Consider the following 22,618-nt stretch of genomic DNA (forward strand, 5'->3'; position numbering starts at 1 on the left):
CTAGTTTTTAAAACAGTACACTAAGAACAGAAGCTCAAGGGAAGGGGGGAAGTGGATAAAATAAAAAAGAGAGACAACACCGTTCTTGCGTTTCCACTGTTGAAGTGCTGCACAAATCTGCGGCCCTTTCTGACTTCTGTAGAAACTGGTGCCTAATGAAACATAAACAAAGAACAGATAAGTGCAACCTATTCCTAAATGGGTTCCTGACTAGCCCTTTATTTATTAGAAATTCTCTTCTAAAAGTACCTCTTGGATCCTGGTCTCTAGTTTCCAGGTTTGGAATGTGTTACTGCTCTGGGATGTGTTTTCTATTACTGTAAAGCTTTTTTCCCATATTTCCAGAATCTTTTATAAAACAAATACTGTACTTTTACATCAAAATACAGCATGTCATTTGTGCAAGTCCTTGATTTACTGTTTGCCTTGCTGTTAATAGTTTCCACTGTTCGATTCTTAAAAGTTCCATGAGAAAAAACAATGTTTGCTTTACAAAGTTCTGCAAAATATTCTTGTAACAAAGAGTTTGAATCACAATGTTCGTGGAAGGTATTTCGTTTCAAATTGTCTATACAGGAATCCAGAAATTGTTGTCAAAGTTCTTTCAGGTAATAAAAGGTTTTGCACTTACTTGTTGCTGGCAAGAGATACTGATCAGTCTAACCTTGTCTTCTTTCTCTTTTGCAGGTTACTCATAGGAGAGAGGCTGAAGCAAGGAGGAACCGGAAACCGGAAGAAGGAAGAGCCAGAAGCTGCGCCCATTGAAGTCAATGAAAGTCTGTAAAGAGCAGGAGTGCCAGCGCCGAGGGATCTGTTCTCAGGTAAGCGGGAGGTAGACGAGCACAAGCACTGGGTGAGGCTCGGGGGATGCCTTTTATAGACAGGGCTGGGTGTGGTTTGAAGGGCTGGGTGTGGTCCTCACATGCTGCACATGTTCTTGGAAGGTGTGCAGAGCTGGGTGTGGTTTGAAGAGCTGGGTGTGGTCCTCACATGCTGCACATCTTCTTGAAAGGTGTGCAGAGTTTCAGTTATTATGCTAATCGTTGGATTAACACATGGCCTAGGGAGGAGTATTTTAAAGAAGCCTTGGTAAAAGCAAGGCCCAATGTGTAAACAAAACAGCACTTTAAACAACATACACAGAAGCCTGGGGGGGGGGAAGGTGAGATAACAAGAAAGGCTTTCAATAGTAAGTTTAAAAGGGAGCTATTACAGAACCCACTAGTGCAGTGAGAGGGGACATGCTCTTTGCTGTGTACAAACCCTAACACGGGGGCCCGGGGCGAGGTCCGCTGTTGATCAGATGCCCCCCAAGAGCCGCCACAAGAACAGAACCATGGACACTGCAGCTCAGTCCGAGAGCGGTGACTCGGACCCACAGGGCCACATGCAGATTAAAGTCCAGGATACTTTAGATAAAATACTCGGGGCGATCGAAGACACCAAAACAACGTTGCAACGGGAGATCAGTCAAGTAGCTGTGGAGGTGAGCCTACTGAGGGCGGACCACCATAAACTGGCAGACAGAGTCAAAGAGACTGAAACTGTACTGGCCGAGATAGCACCAAAGCAGAAAGACCTGAGGGCTGAAGTGACCTCCCTGTCTGACAGAGTGGCGCGCCTCGAAAAAAGAGCTGAAGATGCGGAGGGGAGGAACAGAAGGAACAATGTGCGCGTGGTGGGCCTCCCGGAGGGGGCTGAGGGGGAGAACATTGTTGAATTTCTGGAGAAATGGTTCAGTACGGCAGTGGCGCTGGGGCGCTTGACCCCATTCTACACGCTGGAACGAGCACATCGGGTGCCGGCGAGACCCCTTGCTCCGGGGAGACCCCCCCGGGCCGTGATAGCTAAACTCTTACACTACAGAGACAGGGACTCCCTCCTGCAAAGGGCCAGGGAGTCGGGCCCATTTAAAGTCGCAAATGGGGAGGTGACACTGTTCCCGGACTTTACCCTGGAGGTGCAAAACAAGCGGTCTTCGTTTCTGGCAGTTAAGAGAGCCCTAAGAGAGGAGGGAATCTAGTATTCGCTACTCTACCCAGCCAGATTGAGAGTGATACTGGAAGGGAAGACAACATTCCTCCAATCCCCTGAGGAGGCATTGGAATGGCTTGAGTCACGTGGCCCCCAGGCGGGGGGTCCCACTGGAGAGGGCCCGACCGGTGGCAATGCTCGCCGAGCCCTGAAGGGAAGGAAGACCAGAGACCGCAGATGACTGGCGCCCACACAAACACAGAAAGAGAAAGGCAGGAAGGAAGCACTGGAAGCGGTGGCACGCATGGGTGGGGAGGCATCCCCCCAGGAAGGTTCAGGGAATGAAACGGACGACACGTTGGTGTCCTCTGCGGAAGACCTGGAGCATTCGGCCAGAGCCCCGAAGGTGACCCCACAAACAGCTGACGAACTTGGCTAGCCTGGGCCTGCGGAAGGCGCCGGGGACTGGGCATGTCAAGTGTAATGGCGGCCCCTCCGGACTTGGCCACCCCCTGGAACAGAACCTCGCCTATTCAAAATGGCGAGTACTGCTGATCAAAGGTTGAACATGTTGCACGGTTGCATAGTTTACTGGGCAGCCTACAGGTTAGGAGGTGCCCTGGGGATGGGGAGTTGGGATAGACAGTTACAAGTTAATATGGCAATGTGGGTGGCGGAATTTGATAGCGGCAAAGACATGATGATGTGGGAAAATATCCTCCCGACTGGGGAGAAGCGGGGGTATTGTCACCAGAATGAAATCATGAAATGGCGGACTATAATTTATTGACCTGGAACGTTAGGGGGATGGGCACTCCAGCTAAAAGGCACAAAATACTCTCTTATTTAAAGAGAAGGGGGGTACAGGTGGCATTACTACAGGAAACACACCTGGCGTCTGGAGAGGGAGAGAAGCTAAGGCGCAGGTGGAGGGGGCAGGTGTTTGCAACAGAATACTCAGCTTATGCAAGAGGCGCTTTAGTATGGATCAGAGCGGGGGTCCCCTTCATAATGACCTCTTCCAATATAGACCGGGAGGGAAGATTCGTGATATTGGAAGGGAGGCTACAAGGTATCCCGATAGTCTTAAGCTGCATATATGCCCCCAACCAAGACCAGGACCCCTTTATGACGAGCCTATCGAGACACCTCACACGCCAAAGCGCTGGGGAGCTATTAGTAGGGGGGGACTTCAATGCAGTACTAGACACAAATCTGGACAGGTCCACCCCGCCTCTGCAAGGGACAGCGACAATCAAAACAGCCAGAAGGCTGAGTGAGTGGCTGGACACGTGGGGGTTGTCGGACATCTGGCGAATGCACCACCCAACGTCTAGTGAATATTCATACTACTCGGGTCTCCACCGAGTGCATACCAGAATTGACAGAGTAGTCTGCACAGCAGGCCTGATAAGTAATATGACACACTCAGAATACTTAGCCCGCACTTTGTCTGATCATAATCCCTTGTTAATAACAATGAGGATGTCGGAGGATAGACCGCTTATACCATCATGGAGGCTTTCTCCCTCGGCACTTGAGGACCAGGCGTACAGAGAGGCCCTATGCGGCCACTTGGCAGAATATATTGAGACGAATAAGGGGTCTACTCCCTCTAGGGCCTTAGAATGGGAGGCGCTTAAGGTAGTGACGAGGGGCTTCTGCCTGGGGCAGTCGGTGGGGGTGAGGCGTACACTTGAAAAAGAATTGAATGACCTGGAGAAGGATATGCACGAGAGGGAGTTGGGACAAGGGAAGACAGCGCAGGAGAATGAAGAATATAACCGAGCTTGTAGGGAACACTCCCGCATTGAAGAGCAACTCCGGTGCCACGATAGGCAAAAATATTTAGCATCCCTACATGGGGAAGAGGGTAGATCGGGGAGACTACTGGCGTGGCTGGTCCGCCCGGGAGGGCAGGGTGAGCCCATCACATGTGTAATAGACGGGGAGGGGTCTCGCAGACTCAGGCCGGGCCCCATAAACGATGCGTTCAGAGAGTATTACTCGCAGTTGTACGGGAAACCCAGCGAACTGCAGATGGAATCTTTCGATAGATACTTACAGCAAATCCCACTACCAACACTGAGCGCAGATGAGAGAGACAGCCTGGGGGGACCAGTAACGATAGAGGAAGTAAATGAAGCGATAGAACAGTTAGCACCCGGAAAGACCCCAGGGACAGACGGTCTCCCCATGGATTTCTATAAAAAATACAAATTGCTGATGGCCCCCCAATTGACAGGGTTGTACGCGGAGGCGCTGCAATATGGAGAACTACCACACACAATTCGGGAGGCTTTAGTGGTACCGCTCCCCAAGACAAAAGACAGGGAAGCTCCGGTGACGGACTTTAGGCCTTTATCAATGTTAAACAGCGACTTCAAAATACTTAGTAAGATAATGGCTGCCCGGTTGCTCCCTCTCATGACAAAGTTAGTGCACGCTGACCAGAATGGTTTTGTCCCCGGCCGTAGTACCTCCCTGAACCTGAGAAGGGTGTTTACGATCTTGCACATTCCCAGGGATCAGAGACCGCCAGAGGGAGCCTTACTCGCGGTGGATTTCGAGAAGGCCTTCGATTCCATCAGATGGGACTATTTAAGGACTGTGATGCTTAAAATGGGGCTGGGGGAGAATTGGGTAAAATGGGTGGACTTGCTGTACTCATCCCCGTTAGCAAGAGTTAAAACCGGAAGGATGATCTCCAGTGCATACCCAGTATACAGGGGAACTAGGCAGGGCTGCCCATTGTCCCCACTACTGTTTGCCCTGGCAATCGAACCCCTGGCATCGCAGCTGCGATGTGAAGGCGTGGGCAAGGGAATTATTTGGGGTCCGTCCGAACATATAGTCTCCCTGTATGCAGATGATATACTTATTTACATGAGGGACGCGTCAAGAGGACTCACGTGGGCATTGGGAATACTGGAAGACTTCGGGGGCCTATCGGGACTCCGACTTAATCGGAGGAAAACATATGTATTCCCCGTGATGTCAGACAATGCACGCCCAGATGCGTGCCCAGCTGACGTAAATTGGGCCCCGCTGACATTTAAATACTTGGGCATACAATATTTCACGAATTAAACGATCTAAGGGACGGTAACCTCGGCAGGACGCTTAGATCATTGCGCTCCTCGGTGGGGTTTTGGAGATCATTAAAACTAACAATCATGGCCAGAGTGGCGCTCTCAAAAATGGTCATGCTACCACGCCTCCTCTACTATTTTGCTAACTTACCACTACAGATCCCCGCGGCATGGTTCCGAGAGTTGAACGCCTTGCTCAGAGAACTAATTTGGGATGAGGGCCGCAGAAGAACTGCGCTCTCGACCATCTGTAGGCCGACGCAGTTGGGAGGCCTAGGCGCCCCAGATTTCATAGGTTATTACCTGGCATCTCAGTTACAATGGGTGGCCGGCTGGCTAGCGGGTAGGGGGCGGCTGGACCTGGCCACCGCAAATGGTGAAATTGACGTAGCTCAGATTACAGCAAATATGGCGGGCAGGAAGATGGCCCCCATTAGAGGCAACATAATGTACAATGTGGCGATGAGATGCTGGAAACAATGTGAGAGGAGGACTGGAGTGGGGCCACCGTACTCTCCCGCTCTGCCGCTGGCGGCCGTCGCTCTGGACGTGAGAGCGGAGGGGCCAGGGGGACTGGGTTTGGGGCCTTGGACGAGAGCAGGGATAGAGACAGTGGGGGAGCTATTCAGGGAGGGGGTGCTGAGGAGCTTTGCTGATGTAGTAGAGGGGGGGGTCCCAATAGGACAGTTTTTACTCTTTGGAAGGCTGGTGCATACCCTGTAGGAGCATTGGACCACGGTCAACGCAGAACCCGCTCCCCACGGGGTGTTGCACCTCCTGCTGACAGAGGGAGAGGAAACTCACCTAATAGCAAAAATATACAGGGCCCAGATAGAGGTAGCAGTGGATCCCCTGCGATCCCTAAGAGAAAAATGGGTGAAGACAATTGGGCGGGACCTGACCGAGTCAGAGTGGACTAGAGCACTTGCTTACCCTGGGGTGATCTCACGCAACACTAGGCTGAGATACATACAATACAACTATCTACACAGAACATACCTTACTCCTCAACGGCTGCACCGCATATACGGGGGGGAGCCCAGGACTTGCCCCAGATGTGGATACGGTGAACCCGACTTTGATCATATGATGTGGGGATGCACGATGCTCCAGAGGGGATGGAAGGCGATGACGACTAATCTCATGGAGCTGTTCGGGACGGAACTCCGGCCAACCCCCGACATTTGTCTATTGGGCCTCAGAGCTAGTGCCAAATGGAGCAGGGTAGAGAGTTGTTTCCTTGACCTGTCCCTGGCCCTCTACAAAAGGCTGATTACGAAGGGCTGGAAGTCGAATGCACCCCCCTCATTGACAGAATGGAGAGGCGATGTCACAAGATGGTCCAGAGCTGAACTGCAGGTCCTTAAGGCCGAGGAGGCCAGGGGAGTCCGCCAGACACCCATCGCCCCGGAGTGGGAAAACCTAGTGATAAGCTGGGACGGCCTAACGAAGGGACCAATGGTACCTGAGGGGATGGGATGAACCAATTGAGAGGGTCACCTGATGTGCTTGTAAGCGAAAGTTCCAGAAAACAGGATGGGAGGAACATCAGGAGCCCCGCTGGCCCGGGCGCAGAGGGAGTGAGTACTGAGGACAGGACGCAATAACTAAAAGAACGAAGGAGGGAGGGGAATAGTAGATAGGCCGCTCCTACATAGTATGAAACTCTATGTCAACCCCCCCCTCTTTGAAGTTAAGCAGTCACACCCACATGAGCCATTAAGCTTATATACAGTTTGTAGTGGAGTTAAGTCTGTTATCAGGTCACCAATATTAAAAGTAACGAGGGGCACTGTAAGTACTGTCTCCATAAAGTCGGATTGATTAAGTGATGTGAGCAATATTACACAAGTATTATTAAACTACTGAATTGAGCAAGTAATTGTGAAACACAATGCAAACAAAGCAAAACAGTGGTGCGGACAACTTAAGAGATGTGTATAATAATGACAAAACGTTACTGTAAAATGACCTACAAATATAAAACAGCAAACAGTTAAATAAAAATATATTTGAAAAAAAAGTGTGTCTATCATGTGATGGTGATGATATGACATCATCACATCTGTTTCTAGTTACAGCCCCCCCACCCGAACACAGCCACATAATACAGAAAATTGACATTTATTTGAGCCAGCACAATACTCAGCATTTCTCAAATCCAGGGATCTCTCTCCAGTCCACAGGGCTGAATAGGATTCTTGGTTTCATCATGTTGGTTAGGTTTCCCTTTGAAGTAGATAACTTCCATCTCCTGGCTGCTGAGGTTGTCCCGCCCTAAGTACTGACTCCGAGTAACAAATCAGTCTGACTCCTGACCCAAATGAGATTGAGATAGCAATTCCTGCCATAGCGTACCAACTTTGCTGTACCACTATACCCTTATCCTTAGCTCATCAAGACCCAACTGGCCCCAGTGATATCTCCCGCTCGCCAGCTTTTCTACCCCATTTCACAAATAAATGGCTTACTATCCAGATGGTCATATCTTCCCTGTTCGGACCTGGAACGGTTCCTTCAGTAAATAACAGCAAAGACAATAAGCACTACATTAATTCATGTTTCCTCACCCTTCTGACAGGCCTCTCTCCTATTGCAATCTGTTGAACTCCCCATATGCATTATTCTGCCCCTAGACCAAACACACTTACCTGCCTCTCTTGTGACCTCCATTCTAAATTAATGTGTCCCGTGTTCTGCTGCTGTAGCCCTCAATTTACCAATGCCTTACTGGCTCTGCCAACAGCTGAAAAGCCATCACCTTCAACCCATCTTGGTGCTGGAAAAACGTTTCAGGCATGTTTCCTCTTTGCTCTCAAAACCATTGACACAAATACACTGGGCAAAACAGCTGCACCAGGTAAGATGACAAATTCACTTTCTTCCCTCTAGACCTTTCATCCGTTTTCAACCGCCTAAGATGAATCTCTATGCTATCCTCCTTCACCTCAACAAACGCCCACTACACATCGCAGCCCTCTTTTCCTCTCAGAAACTCAGATATCCAGAATGCCTCCAACTCATTAACAGCAACATACAATATCTCTTCCTCTTCGCTGTGATAGTTGGCATGGAAGGTGCAATCACTCAGCAAAGCACTAGCCAAACCAGTGGCTTTCTTTTCCAAGACCGCCGAGGGACCGCCGTGCGGAAGACCGCCAGTATTGGCGGTTTGCCGCTCGGCCTATTATGACCGTTGGCAGCTCTCCGTCCTTTTACGGACGGAGAGCCGCCAACAGCCATACTGGCGGGCTGCGGGGAAGTGGAGGTTGCTCCACCTCCACCGCCACGCCAACAGAACCCCGCCCAGCGAATCACGTCCTGTGATTCGGTGTGGCTGTGTTCTGTTGGCGGTGTGGTGTCGGCGGAGCAGCCCCCATGGCTCCCGTCCCCTCCCGGAGGATCGTCGGACCAGGTAAGTCGATCGTCCGTGAGGGGAGGAGGGTGGGGGGTTGTTGTGTGTTGTGTGGGTGCAAGGGGGTGTGCGTTTGTATATGTAGAGGGGGTGTGTGAGTGCTTGTATGCATGCAGGGGTGTTGTGTGTTTGGGAATGAGTGCGTGTATGTCTGTAGGTATGTCTGTATGGATGTGTGCATGTATGTTTGAATGTGGATGTGCATGTCTGACTGTGTGTGTGGATGTTAACATGTATGTCGGTGTGTGTGTATGTGTGTTGGTGGTGCCTGCGTGCGTGTCGTGTGTGTATGTGTGATGTTATGCTGGGGGTCGGGGTGGGGAGGGGGGTCCTGCCACCTTTGGGGGGTGGCAGGGGTTGTGGGGGGTGTAGGGGTGGGGGTGAGGGGTGGGGGAGACCTCTATCAGTGCCAGGGAAGGAATTCCCTGGCACTGATAGTGCTTACCACCATGGATTTCATGGCGGTTTCAAACCCCATGAAATCCATGGCGGTCAGCCGGGTCCAAATACCGCTGGCGGTATAGTGACGGCCACCGGGCTGGAGACCCTGGTCTCCAGCCCGGCGGTCGCTCCGCCCTAGCGGGCGGAACGGAGAACCGGCGGATGACCATGGCGGTAACCGCCATGGTCATAATACAAAAAAAAAGACTGCCAGCCTGTTGGCGGTCTTACCGCCGCTTCTCCGCCTTCCACCAGGGTCATAATGACCCCCATAGTTTTTTTTCTTCCTCTTGGGGTACCAGTACTTTATTTCTTGTTTAATTTCCTATTTTGCAGTTACCCCTGAAAAGGGACAATATAGTCCCGAAATGCATCGGGTTTTCAGCTCATTCGAAAGTCAAGGATATTGAAAGTTTTTATGTTTATTGTATTATTCATACACCACAATGTTATGCAAGCTGTGAAAAAATGTTTGCTTATTTTTCATCTGACATTTCTAATGATTTCATGATAACAGATTGTACAAAAGAAAGGTTTAATCGATTTTGTTTACATTTTGTGAATTTGTGAAAGTTTGAAAATGGATTTAGAACTGATTTACTTGGGTGTGCAACGTACGTCCTGAGTGTACAATTCCTTTTCTACCCACCATTTGTTAGCACCCTATCTCCAAACATGTCTTTTGAGGCAATTTCAAATATAACTGATAACTGAGCATACACAAAGGCTTACATACAAAAGGCCCTAGAAATGTATTAATTTGTGCAGGAAACTAAAATACTAAGTCAACAAGGAGGTTCAATTTCACAACAGCTTAAACAGTTGGAAATCTGATGAGGAAAGAACTAAGGGCCAGATGTTGCAAAGGGTTTGTGCCTCGCAAACAGCGAAAAACGCCGTTTGCGAGGCGCAAAAGCCTCTTTGCTATGCAGAAATGCATTTTGCAAGTCGGATCCCACTCGCAAAATGCATTTCCGACTCGCAAATAGGAAGGGGTGTTCCCTTCCTATTTGCAACTCGCAATGCGAATCAATTCCATTTGCGACCGCGAAAGCGGTCGCAAATGGAATCGCAGCTACCATCCACTTGAAGTGGATGGTAACCCAGTCGCAAACGGCAAGGGGTCCCCATGGGACCCCTTCCCCTTTGTGAATGGACACAAAAATTATTTTTCAGAGCAGGTAGTGGTCCTATGGACCACTGCCTGCTCTGAAAAATACCGAAACAAAAGGTTTCGGTTTTTTTTCTAAGTGCAGCTCGTTTTCCTTTAAGGAAAACGGGCTGCAGATAGAAAAAAAAAAAACTGCTTTATTAAAAAGCAGTCACGGACATGGTGGTCTGCTGACTCCAGCAGGCCACCATCCCCGTGAGTGCCCATACTCGCAATGGGGTCGCAAAATGCGACCCACCTCATTAATATTAATGAGGTGGGTCTTTGCGACCCCATTGCGAGTTGCAGAAGGTGTCTGAGACACCTTTCTGCATACAAAATTGAGAGTTGCAATTTGCGAGTCACACGGACTCGCAAATTGCAAGTCGCAATTTGGCTTATTCCTACATCTGGCCCTGAGGGCCAGATGTAGCAAAGGGTTTGCGCCTCGCAAACAGCGAAAAACGCCGTTTGCGAGGCGCAAAAGCCTCTTTGCTATGCAGAAATGCATTTTGAGAGTCGGATCCGACTCGCAAAATACATTTCCGACTCGGAAATAGGAAGGAGTGTTCCCTTCCTATTTGCGACTCGCAATGCGATTCAATTCCAATGGAATCGCAGTTACCATCCACTTGAAGTGGATGGTAACCCAGTCGCAAAAAGGAAGGGGTCCCCATGGGACCCCTTCCCCTTTGTGAATGGACACAAAAATAATTTTTCAGAGCAGGTAGTGGTCCTATGGACCACTGCCTGCTCTGAACAATACCGAAACAAAAGGTTTCCGTTTTTTTTCCAAGTGCAGCTCGTTTTCCTTTAAGGAAAACGGGCTACAGATAGAAAAAAAAAACTGCTTTATTAAAAAGCAGTCACGGACATGGTGGTCTGCTGACTCCAGCAGGCCACCATCCCCGTGAGTGCCCATACTCGCAATGGGGTCGCAAAATGCGACCCACCTCATTAATATTAATGAGGTGGGTCTTCGCGACCCCATTGCGAGTTGCAGAAGGTGTCTGAGACACCTTTCTGCATACCAAATTGCGAGTTGCAATTTGCGAGTCGCACGGACTCGCAAATTGCAAGTCGCAATTTGGCTTTTTCCTACATCTGGCCCTAAGTCAGATACTCCATGCATCTACATTAATTCAGTACCACAAGATCCAACTTACCTAGGGGGCTAAAATTGGCAATTAAACCCATGTTATACAAACTACAATTCAACAAGAAGTTCATGGAGAAATTATATGCTATATTGAATAAGAGTTCGTTGGCATTAATACTCCTACTAATTGAGGAATTATCACATGTTTAGAAAAACCTGGATAAGGATATACAAATTACACAATGGGAACTAATATCAAGGATGGAACTAGATATATGGCAGCAGTGCTCAATTTGTTAATAAAAACGTGCTGGTCCCCAAAGCTCTGTTTTGAAACATGTGACTGCTGCATTTAAATGTGCAAATCGTCTCGGGGCTCTTTAATCCATTTACAGCCACTCCCTGCCCCTTTAGCTCACTCTTACAGCTTTCTGCTTTCTCCCTTTGTGACACTTTTTCGTTGTTCTCTTCCTCCACCTTTCTTATGTGTCTTTTGCTCACAGTAAGTGCCTGATGCAGAAAATTAAGTGCTGGCCCTCAAATGTAAGTGCTGGTGCCACACACTGGATACCACAGTCTCAATTTAAGCACTGTATACCTTGGAGGATATCAAACAAAAGCTGGATACCTATGGCAAGGAACTACACGACAGAAAACTAAGGAAATGAAAGCAAGACACAATAGATTACAAACGAAATGAATTGTATACATGGGCAGAAATGTATGAACAGAGACGGATCACCAGAAAACCTAAGGTATCTTCAGATGAAAGCAGTGTCTCCGACAGAGATATCGCTCTATCTCGTTCACCTGTGGGTATGGACACAGGAATGGCAGATAAACGACTAATACCATTGAACACATATACAGCTTTACGGAACCATCTTTTCTAATGATCAGCCGCAAGCCACCGACCGGAATCAACAACACAGAAATCCAATAGGCAGCCCGTAAGACCCTCCGAGGTTAAAGACAAGGAATGAAGGATGAACTTGAGGAGTCAAGAAGTTTAGTGATCAATATTTCCTCTCTGACGCTATCCATGCAAAAGTTAAAGGTCTTGAATAACTGGTGTTTTATGTGGGGACAAAGGATGCCTGCCCATTGGAACAGTAAACCTGCTTCAATTGCCTGTTTGTTGAGCTGATTGAATGCTGATTTTGTCCATCATAGAAATGAGTGGTTGAGGAACAACACACTGGTAGCACCCATGTGCTTTAGAGAGAGAATGAAAGAAATATTAGAAAAGCTGTTACTTTTGCTGTTCTGCTGCAGCATGCCTTCACCTATATCATGTTCATTCGCACATACATGTAGGAAGCTGGCTATCTATGTAGTGTTCCAAATGTAGGGGTACACTATGCAGATAGTACATGCAACCCTTATTGGTTTACAGGGATAAAAGTGATAAATCCAAAGGCTCTCTGTTGTGGTAGTGTTGGCGAGAAGTTAGGCTTATCAGAGGGTAGTGTTAAGCTTTAGCTGAATATCCAGAGTCAACAAATAAGACAAACACTACAGAGGGGACTCAAAACCAATTGCTTAGAAAAAACTATTACTTTGTTTCTGTTATATTTCAACATCAGAATACTTTCAAGAAAATAAGTTTGGTTGCAGTTTTATGAGTATTTGCAAATAAGTGACACTTTTATTCAAATGTGCTTTTATGTGGTAAAGGTTCCAAGGTACTTTAACTAAATAAGAGTCCTTGCAATCAGTTCTTGGGGTCCCCTGTAAGTAGTAGGGTGCTAGTGGTGTAAAGTCACGAACAAGGCCAGCAGTTCAGTTTTACCTGCCCTGGGGCGTCCAGATACAGTGGTGCTAGTTGAGTCGGGCTCCTGTGTACCGCACACTTGGCGTTGACGGAATCCACCAAGAAAGAAAGTGCCTGCGGAGACTTAGGGACGAGTCTGTGAGCTCCCAACAGGGGACTCAGTCAGTGGGCATCCAGGGAGCAGGAGGGCGTGGCTGGAAGTCAAGGACCCAGGCCAGGGCACTCGGGTGCAGAAGAGGCCTAATGGAGGTGCTCCTGCATAAAGGTGCACACTGTTCTTTTTATTTGGGTAACCTGCATAGGAACAGATAAACAAGGCAGCTGTTCAACTGAGAAGGATGTCCTCTGCCTTGCTGACATCTCTCACTGGCAGGTCTTTGGATGCACTTATTGGGGCCTGGGATGGCCTTCAACAAGCCTTGGTTGGTGCAAGGGGACAGTACCCCAGGTATTGGTGCAGCTCGGCTCGCATTGGTCCTGATGTCTTCTCACTTGGAGGGCAAATGGGCCTGATCTCTTGGAGCATGCTGATGTTCTGGATGGCTGTTTCCTCAGAGGACCCAGTAGTCAGCAGAATATGGACCAGACATTGTGGTTGGTGCCTGCAGGAAGCAGGGAAGTGGCTCCTCCTCTCCAAGGGAGATGCTGACGGGCTGATGAAATGTTAGAAAACCTCTGAGGCTTTTGGAGTCCCTACAACTGCATGACGAATCATTATGTCATGATTGTCGGGACAGGAGCAGGTAGGCAGGCAGGGTTTTGTGCCAAACATTTACCAGTCGTCCACAGTTCTTGCTCTTCCGGCTCTTCTGTGTCCTCTTCTTTGTGTTAAACAAATCTTTTCTTCTGGTGTCAGGGGAGCCACCTAAATACTCAATTTAGGGGCTTTTAGCTGAGTGTAGAGTAGTAGCCAATGGGCGACTTACCCTTGGGGTGACTACACACCCTGTATGATGACTTCCTGTTGGGAGTGGCCATATCCCTATACCAGATGGATGTTTCACTAAAAACAAGATGGTGGAACTCTTCCTGGAGAGTCCACTTCAAGTAGCCCACCATAGGGGTGTGGCTAGCCCAAGGGTAGTACATGCCTGCTGATTAACTAATTTTCCTGCCTGTCCTGGTGACAAGTGGGCCATAGGGAAGGGGGTGGCTACACCCAGGTCTAGGGAAGGCGGGGTTGCATACCAAAGGCAAAAGGGCCTATGAACTCCCTGGATGTGGTATGCAGATTTACTAGCCATCCTGCTGGAGTAGGTGACAACACCTCTCTCCGGAAGAGGCTTTGTATTGGGCCTCTAAAAGCACTGGTTCTCACATCCAGGAGGTCAAAAACCTGTGTGTGGTGGCAGGCTAGCTGAGACCAGTGAGGCAACACAATCAAAGACTAGTGGGGTTCAAGGGGAACTCTAAAGTGCCCTCTGCTGTATGTCAGAATAAACCTGATGCTGCCATCAGCCTGGTTTTATTACGACGAGGTGGTTGATACCAAAAAACGTAGGTTTCAGTGAAGCCATTATGTAGCTGGGTAACTCGTGATGACAAGTGCCCAGCACATACCTTAAGATGGCTTCACTGCTCAATTGCAATACTCAGCAATGGGGCTGTGCATCACAGGGTCATATCTGCTCGTGTAGATAGGACCACACATCAAATATAATGCCCCATGCCTTAGGGTTCCAAGGCCTGCTGTAGGGGTGACATGCATGTACTTAGATGCAGTGATTGGGGGCATGGCACACAATGGGTGTGCCATGTCATGTTTTCGGCTGGCTTGCACCAGGACATGCAGACTGCAATGGCAGCTGTGTGCATCTTATTTGGGGGGGTCCCTGAGGGTTGCACAATGTGTTTTGTAGCCCTTAGGGACCCTCTCCACTAGGCCCTTGGTGCCGAGGGTACCTTCTACTAGAGACTTACAAAGGTAGAGGAGTGTGTGCCAATTGTACACATTGAAACCTGTTTTTTGGAGAAAGAGCACTGGCACTGGGGGAACTGTTTAGCGGGGACCCAGTGCACCTCAGTCGAAAAACCTCAGTACCAGTGAACAACAAGATGGGGTGACCATGTCCAAAATGGGTATTTTCCTACAATACGCTTATAACAATCAGATTTACACCTGCCAATCTGTTTGACCATATCAGTGCTTAACCCCACCACTACCGCTGACGTTGCCTCTGAATGTCAGCTGCATTCAGAGCCTTGAGTAACAGCTGACTGAAGTGGTGTTTTGTGAGTGGCACTCCTGTCATATGGACAAATGAGGAGGTGGCTGTCACATGGGGACACAACTGCAAAAACTTGTGTTGCACCTAATGGACACCTGGGGAACCCTCTGTTCTCCTCTGTATTACCTGATCCCCTTTCCCTAATTGCCTGCCCTTGGGTGTAGTATTGTAACTGCCAGGGCTCCTCCATCCAGCACAAGTGCTTGAGTGAAATGCCTGCATGCATGCCCTGCTTTGATCTTGCCACTAATCCAGATGCCCTAAAGCCCCCATTGAAAGCAAGAGAAAGGCTAACTTTAACAGTGCCACCACCTTGAACAATGCCATTTTATACTCCCATGATTGTTACCAACTTGTCAATGTCCAGGGGGTGCCGCTGGTCTGGGACCTACCTTCCAGTCTCCCCCAACCCTGGTGAGCTTTTCTAATAAGGAAGAACTGTGAATAGTCTGGCCCACCACCCAATGTAGCTAAAAAGGCAGCAGCTGAGATATGCTGCATGGCAAACACCACTGTCTGCCCACTAGCCATAAATGTTTGGGTAACTCAATCAGTTCTCTAGAGCAAAAATTTGCACCAGTGCATTGCCCATGACATATGCAGTATAACTATGAAACTCCTTCTTACATGCCGTTTTTGATTTTGGTGCAAGGCTGGCTGTACATAAAGCTGCAAAGGTTGGGCTCCAAGATTCCAAAGGTGTCCTTGGAAATGAGTGGGTTCCATCCATGCCCCTAGATGGAAGAGTCAGAAGTCCTGCAGCTTAAGCAAAGACAGAACATTGGTTGTGTAATTCAACACACATGGCACATGTTTAGCTTCAAACAAAATGTTTTGGATTGAACAAATCAAAACCAACTCTTTCAATAAAGACAGCTTGTTTGCATTCTGTACACTGGACATTGATGCACTCACCATTGTCATGTTATCTGACCAGAAGATGACTGATTGGTTGTGGTAGTGGTCCATCCAAATATGTAAAGCCACAAGTCCAAGAAGGTGGTGTTTTTCTCCAACCCTGAGGTCACCCAAAAGTGGGGCCAGGCATGAATACACCACCTGCCACCAAGAGTTGCACCAAAGCCAATTCTACTTGCTGCATCATGAATAAAGCAAAGTCCTGACTGGAGCAAGGAGGAGCAGACCATACCCTTGGCCCGTTAAAACTCTTAAGAAATGCCAACTAAATTCTCAAATCCTATTTCACACTTGAAGAAAGAAACATTCTATGATGTTTCTCCCTTAATCCTGTCATGGCCTGTGCTATACAGTAAGAGCACATGTGACCCAGAATTATCCCAAGATAAAATTAAATAGCCCCACTAACATCTACAGATCATATAAAGTGACCTTCTGTGTATGCCCAGATGTGGGTTCCGTGCTCGCTATGCCACCAGATTCAAGCTAGCCTGGCTGATGAGGGGTGATACTCCAAAACTGGTCCCAGGAAGCTTGCTTCTGGTCCAAGAAGGACCTGGCCTGACAGTTTGTGCTGGACAGTTCCCATGGGGATCAGGGTAGAGACTGATTTGCATATGGCTGGGTTCAAACTGGAATGGCATGGCGAGCAAAAAAAAACTGACGGATTAAACCCAGATCTTTGACTTGAGTGAATGTTTGATTTGTTCCACTTTCCATCCATTATCTGTTCTTTTTGCACTTCCATGTCCCTATACATGGTTACAGCAACTCTCTGAAGGTCATGGCCTTCTCGGAGGAAGGGGAGTGTGCACTCTTTTTCACAGAATAGATTACAGCACTGAAAAAAAACAGCAACGTTTTTGCGCCTGCCGTTTTCTCATGAGCAAAGGGAATCCCAAACTCAGCCATTAGATGTTTAAATGTTATCGGAGACTAATCACAGTTGCCAGAACCACAAAGCTCCAGGAACAAGAAGTCATCCTGGTAGTGGATGACCATGGCGAACCTCGTTGCCTCTGTGAAAATCCACTCCAAGAAGAAACTGAACCGCTCAAAATAAGCGCACAACACAGACCTTACCATGGCCAAATACCTATCATTAAAAAATTGTTCCTGAAATTGAAAACACAATAAATAGTAATCATTGGGATGGACTGGCAGGAGCTGGGAGATCGATTCAAAATTGGACTTTGCCATTAAGGTGCCTCGACTCAGATGTCACAACATTGCTGTCCAAGGATGCGTATTTCACAGAGCAAAGAACAAGGTCAATTGCATTTTTGACAGAGGCTCACTAGAGGGCTGACACGTTGTGACTCATTTAGATTACCCACAGTCTAACTTGAGGCCAACCCTAAGAGGCAACAAACAAAACTCGAAAATAGTGGCCTGCAAAGTACATAGAGACCAATTATAAACAATGGTGTGCCTCAATTTAATGCCTTCTGTGAGTAGGCGTTAAAAATTACGCTAAAAATGGTGCAGTAGAATGTATGAGATTCCACTGCGCCATGTTTCTGGGCCTCCTAACAGAGGAATGCCCCCTTTGCATACATTGTGCCTGGTGCAGGTATAATGTGGCGCAAGAGTTTGCAAAGTGGCGCAATGCATGCATTGCACCACTTTGTAAATTTGGCTGGAGTTTTTGCCAACCTAACACCACATTAGCGTAAAAAAATTACGCTGATGTGGCACTAGGCCCTTCTTAAATTTAGGCCTATATGTGGCTGGTGATCAGTAGAGTGGGGTTGGGTCCCCAATTCATTTCATGAATAAGGCTGTTGTACAGGGAGCCACTGGCAAGAGTGCGCACAGGATGCCTTGTGTTGATTCAATTACAACAGGGTACCCAGCAGGGATGCCCCCCTTACTTTTTCCCTGTCAATGGAGCTGGAGGCTTGTAGGTTGCAACAGGTGCTGCAATGTTGAGGGGTTCAGTGGGAAAGATTACCACGTGGTGTTATTATACAGAGATGACACTATAGTTTATTTGTGCCAACCAGACGTATCAGCTTCCATCCAGTTAAATGTGTTGAGGTAATTCGGGAGCTGTTGGGGTTATATGTAAACCATCTAAAATCTGCACTGTTCCCAATAGGCCAGCTGAAAGGCAGAGATCACATGGCTTCCTGCTGCAGATCTGCCATAAAAAAAAAACAGAAAATGTGTGGTATGTTGTACATACCGCACAGTGTCCAACAGTGAAATGCATTTAACATGGTCCACATGATTGCAAACTGCCGCATATCCATCGTTTTGGAACACCCTGAAATTCTCCTTAATTAACAGGGTGGTCCTCACCTGTTGTCTGTATGTATTGCAGGGCACTATTTATGAAATTTCAAGGAGTGTCTTTCAGGAATTAGACCAACTCTTGGTAGGCCTGCTATGGGCAGGGAAGAGACCTGGGTAAGATTGACCATGCTACGACTAGAATGGGACGGGAGGTTTGGAGGTACCTGACCTCAAATTGCATTATTTGGCATCACACTTGAAGCGCTCTGTACATTGGTTTGATGATGAGCCAAATTGGGAAACATCCCTATTGTGGGGCACATATGATGGTGCTGATTTGGGGTCCTTATTATTATTACTGGGTAGCAGGACTTCTGAGACCTTGCCACATGTAGCCAGACTGGTATGCAGGTTCTAGTATTGAGCAGTGCAGTGGGTGCTTCACAGAGCGCCATATGTGCCAGAATTTGAGGTTTGGAAGGTTTGGCCATTTGCACAAATAGCTCAATCGATGGCCATTGACTGTTGGCGAGAGGGAGGCTGTGTTACTTTATATGCTTTATACCCGCTGGGTCAATTTATCACTTTACAAGACGCAATTGAAACATTTAATCTGGGGACAGGAGATATGGCCCGGATTCCCTGAGGTCTCGCACTCACACAGACTGTTGTCACATTGCTGACAATGACAGGGGGTCAAAGACTCGTCACAAAATTATATTGTGCACTCTAGTCAGGCCACGGCCTCCTCTAAAGATTGAGGACACGTGGTGTCAGTTGTGTGAACTCCCCATCACGTCTGTGGAATGGACTAGCTTACACAGGGGGTGAGAAAAGTCTCATTAAACTCAAGATCTAAACGTATTCAATATAATATAGTGCACATTGTATATCGCCCCCCCCCCAATCGAAATCCCGTATGCTATTTACCCTGATAGGGACTTCAGATGGACATGCCGTGGGTACTTTCCAGCTGAACCTTTCCATGTCGTCTAGGACTGTCCTCAAATAGTATCTTACTGGACTGAGATCTTGAGTCATTTGCAAAGGGCTGCAGGCTGGGCAATTCCTAGAGATCTAAAACTGTGGCTATTGGGGCTAGTTCCCACCAAAAGCAAAAAAATAAGCAGAGATTTGCAATACTCAGGTTGACATTGACCAAGTGATGCATGGCCATTAGGTGGTTGAACCCAAGACCTCCCTTGACATTTGAATGCTTGAGAGATAAAACGGAAGGGGTCGGGGGAAGAAACCCATATGACAAAAGGGAGAGGGGTCGATAAACTGTCAAATAACTTACTTGCATGGGGGGCACGATTCGGGACCTGGCTCCTGACAGCACTGAGGCCTCCCCTGACATGGAGGATACGTTGGAGAACAAGACTCCTGTGGCTGATGGCAGTATGGCACACAACCAGAATGGCAAAGGGCTAGAGCTCTGTGGTAAAGAGATTGGACTGCAAGTGGTGTCAAGGGGACTCCTCTCTGTTGCCTCAATACTACCCGACAGAGACGTGGTCATGAAATGAAAGGTCAATGAGCAAAGCACTTGGGTGGACGGGGAGGTAATTTTCAAAATCTGATTGTTTATTGGTCCGTTTGTTATAGTTCATTGACTTAAACAGCAATTGGTGTCAATCTATTGAGAAACAGATGAGCTAATTGTCTACTTCAGCTTGTTAATACTGCTGGAGTGAGAGGGGTCACTGTAAACCTTTATGCCACATATGGATTACGTGTGTTCTTCAATGTCACAATATATTGAAATGCCAATAAAAATATCACAGAAAAATGAATGTGAGAGGAAAATAATTGGAATGAGAAGAAAGTGAAAGATAAAGGAGAAAAAAATTGAAAATAACAGAGAAGAGATACAAAAGATGAAGAAGCCAAAAGAGGAGATCTACGAGAGGAAAAGTAATGACGAAAGTGGTAACAGGGCCCAAAAGGAGATTTAATATACAATACAAATAAAATGAGGGCTTGGAAAAGAATTGTAGGGGAAAGACAGAACTGAAAGAGATAAGAGAACAAAATGAGAGGAAAAGCGAACAAATAAAGAAAAGAGGAGTGAAGAAAATGAAATGACAGAAAAATACATGAAAAACAAAAGTCAAACAGGAAGAACAAACGTAACTTAGAGAAAGGAAAGGGGCGGAAGGAGATGAATGATAGAGTAAGGTGAAGATGGAAGAATATGGGAGAAGGCATTAAAGAGGGGCCTGAGAAGGAAACTAAAACAGCAGGGGCAGACATTAAAGAGGGAGAGAACCATCCAGTGAAAGATTTAGGATGTCACAGACGCTAGCTCTATGTCCAGCTGCATTGCGGGCATGGACGTCAATTCACCAAAATACCACGGGTAGCGTAAGTGACATCACACGCCATTTCATCTTTACTTTCACTCGCACACATATGCTTACACAAACACGCATTCACTCATACACTCTCTTTTTCACATAAGCACACTCTCACCTGCAGGCACGCACACAAGATACACTTAAAAGTTTTTACTTACCTCAGTCACCAAGGAGGGTCATATTCGAGCTATTTTTACTTCATTTTTATTACACTAATAGTGAATAATATATTGTTCACTAATAGTGCTATAAAAAATGATTGAAAACAAGAAAGTGGAGCCTCAAGCAACGTGCATAAGAACGAGCTGTCCCTGTGCTCCTGGCCCTGATTTTGTAACCTCTGAGACCAAGGGTCGCAGAGGCAGTGCCAGCGGTCTCAAGGGGGAATTGGGAGGTCGCAGCTGCGACCTCTAAATGACATCCATGTTTACGGGCCGTCAGCATTTCACTACAGATTGTTCCTCTGAGTTTAAGGATGCATTTCAGCCCGACCCGGAATATTGACGCTAGTTGCACCTCTACTTATCCATGGTGTGTCTTTGGCAGTAAACTACCGAATATGGCGCTCTGTCATAGCTTCAAACCACATCAAGTGTTGTAGCACTGTGGCAAAAGGCATGGCGATGACGTGGCAGTAGGTGTGGTATTGGGAGGTGTGCTACTTAGTACAATGCATTATTTGTTACCAGACAACTAAAACTGCTCCCTGAAACTGCAAGAATGTTAAATATGGTAATCTATAGCAGTCACTAGCCAACGCACTGAGTTCAAGAACAATATGTTGCCAAGCAAAGCCACTGGTACATTGAGCGATCTTTTCTTAATTGATCAGCGCCCCTTTGATCCATGGTGGTTGTTTGGCTCCTTTGAGATTTTGATTGTTAGATAACTTAAACTATTAGAGCACCCTAAATTATTCAAGTCACGTTTATATCAAAAGGAATCTGACACTGTGTGGCAGCACACAATTTTGTCTGCCAGTAAATAACTCCACCAGGTTTGTTACTATTCTGTTATGAAATCAGCAGTATGTATGGTGCTTTACTCTTCCGGCACATACATTTTTTGAGCTTATACATGATTTGCTGATACAAAAAAATGCTTCTTTGGTGAATGTAATTTACATTTCCACGTGCATAACAGAATAACCTGCTAAATACCCTTAGGATGTCTGTTGATTTAAGTTTCTGAAATAACTGGCACACACACACTCTTAGCACATCAACCCCATTGTGAAAATCAAGAACACTGAAACCGTTGTTTTCAGTTGATCACTCAGGGTTATCAGTATTTCTTTTGTGACAGTAGTATCATACAATTCATGAAGTTGAGTTGTGTGCTTGGCACAAAGTAAAACAAACTGGTGTCAGTATTAGATCTGGCCTGACACCCCCCCCCCCTCAGGCCCCCCCCCAACCCCACCACCACCACAGCCGCACCTTGCTGTGGACCCCCTGTGACTTTGTTACGCCACTGAACTCACACTTAACAATTACAATGCAGTGAAATAAATCTCATTCATGCGACCCTGCCCCATCCATACTCCACCTGCACGTAAAACAGTCACATAACTCAAACTGATCGGGCTCTCCTGCAGCATGCGGTGCCTCCCAATACCATACTGCTATCCTAGACTAACAATGAATGTAATAAGATTTCCACCACCTAGAAGTTAAATGTATATCACTGGGTGTATTAAAAAGAAGAAAATCAAAAATATTGTGGGTTTATTAGGAATTGAAATTCGTATGCAAGATTTTAAACACAGAACTAATTGGATACTGTATATTATTAACAGTTGAGAGAAGCCCTGATGAAGTCAGTGGGGAGATGTTTACCAAGACGAAACACATGTTGGCTTGGCTGTAGCTGCTAAAAGGAAATATTAAAGAAGATGATGAACATTTCAAGTGGAACCGTGGACTTTGA

General features: G+C 47.1%; 1 protein-coding gene across 1 annotated transcript in view; it reads left to right on the top strand.

Annotated features, from left to right (window-relative positions):
• The first annotated feature begins 752 nt into the window (after nucleotides 1-752).
• LOC138300629 (transcription factor HES-5-like) overlaps nucleotides 753-22,618 on the top strand; it is a 97,477-nt gene continuing 75,611 nt past the window's right edge. The window contains exon 1 of the mRNA XM_069240242.1: nucleotides 753-821. Coding sequence (XP_069096343.1) covers nucleotides 771-821 — 51 coding nt within the window. The 5' untranslated portion in view covers nucleotides 753-770. The remainder of the gene's footprint in view (nucleotides 822-22,618) is intronic.

The sequence above is a fragment of the Pleurodeles waltl genome, chromosome 6, assembly GCF_031143425.1.
Source record: "Pleurodeles waltl isolate 20211129_DDA chromosome 6, aPleWal1.hap1.20221129, whole genome shotgun sequence".
NCBI classification, from domain to species: Eukaryota; Metazoa; Chordata; class Amphibia; order Caudata; family Salamandridae; genus Pleurodeles; species Pleurodeles waltl.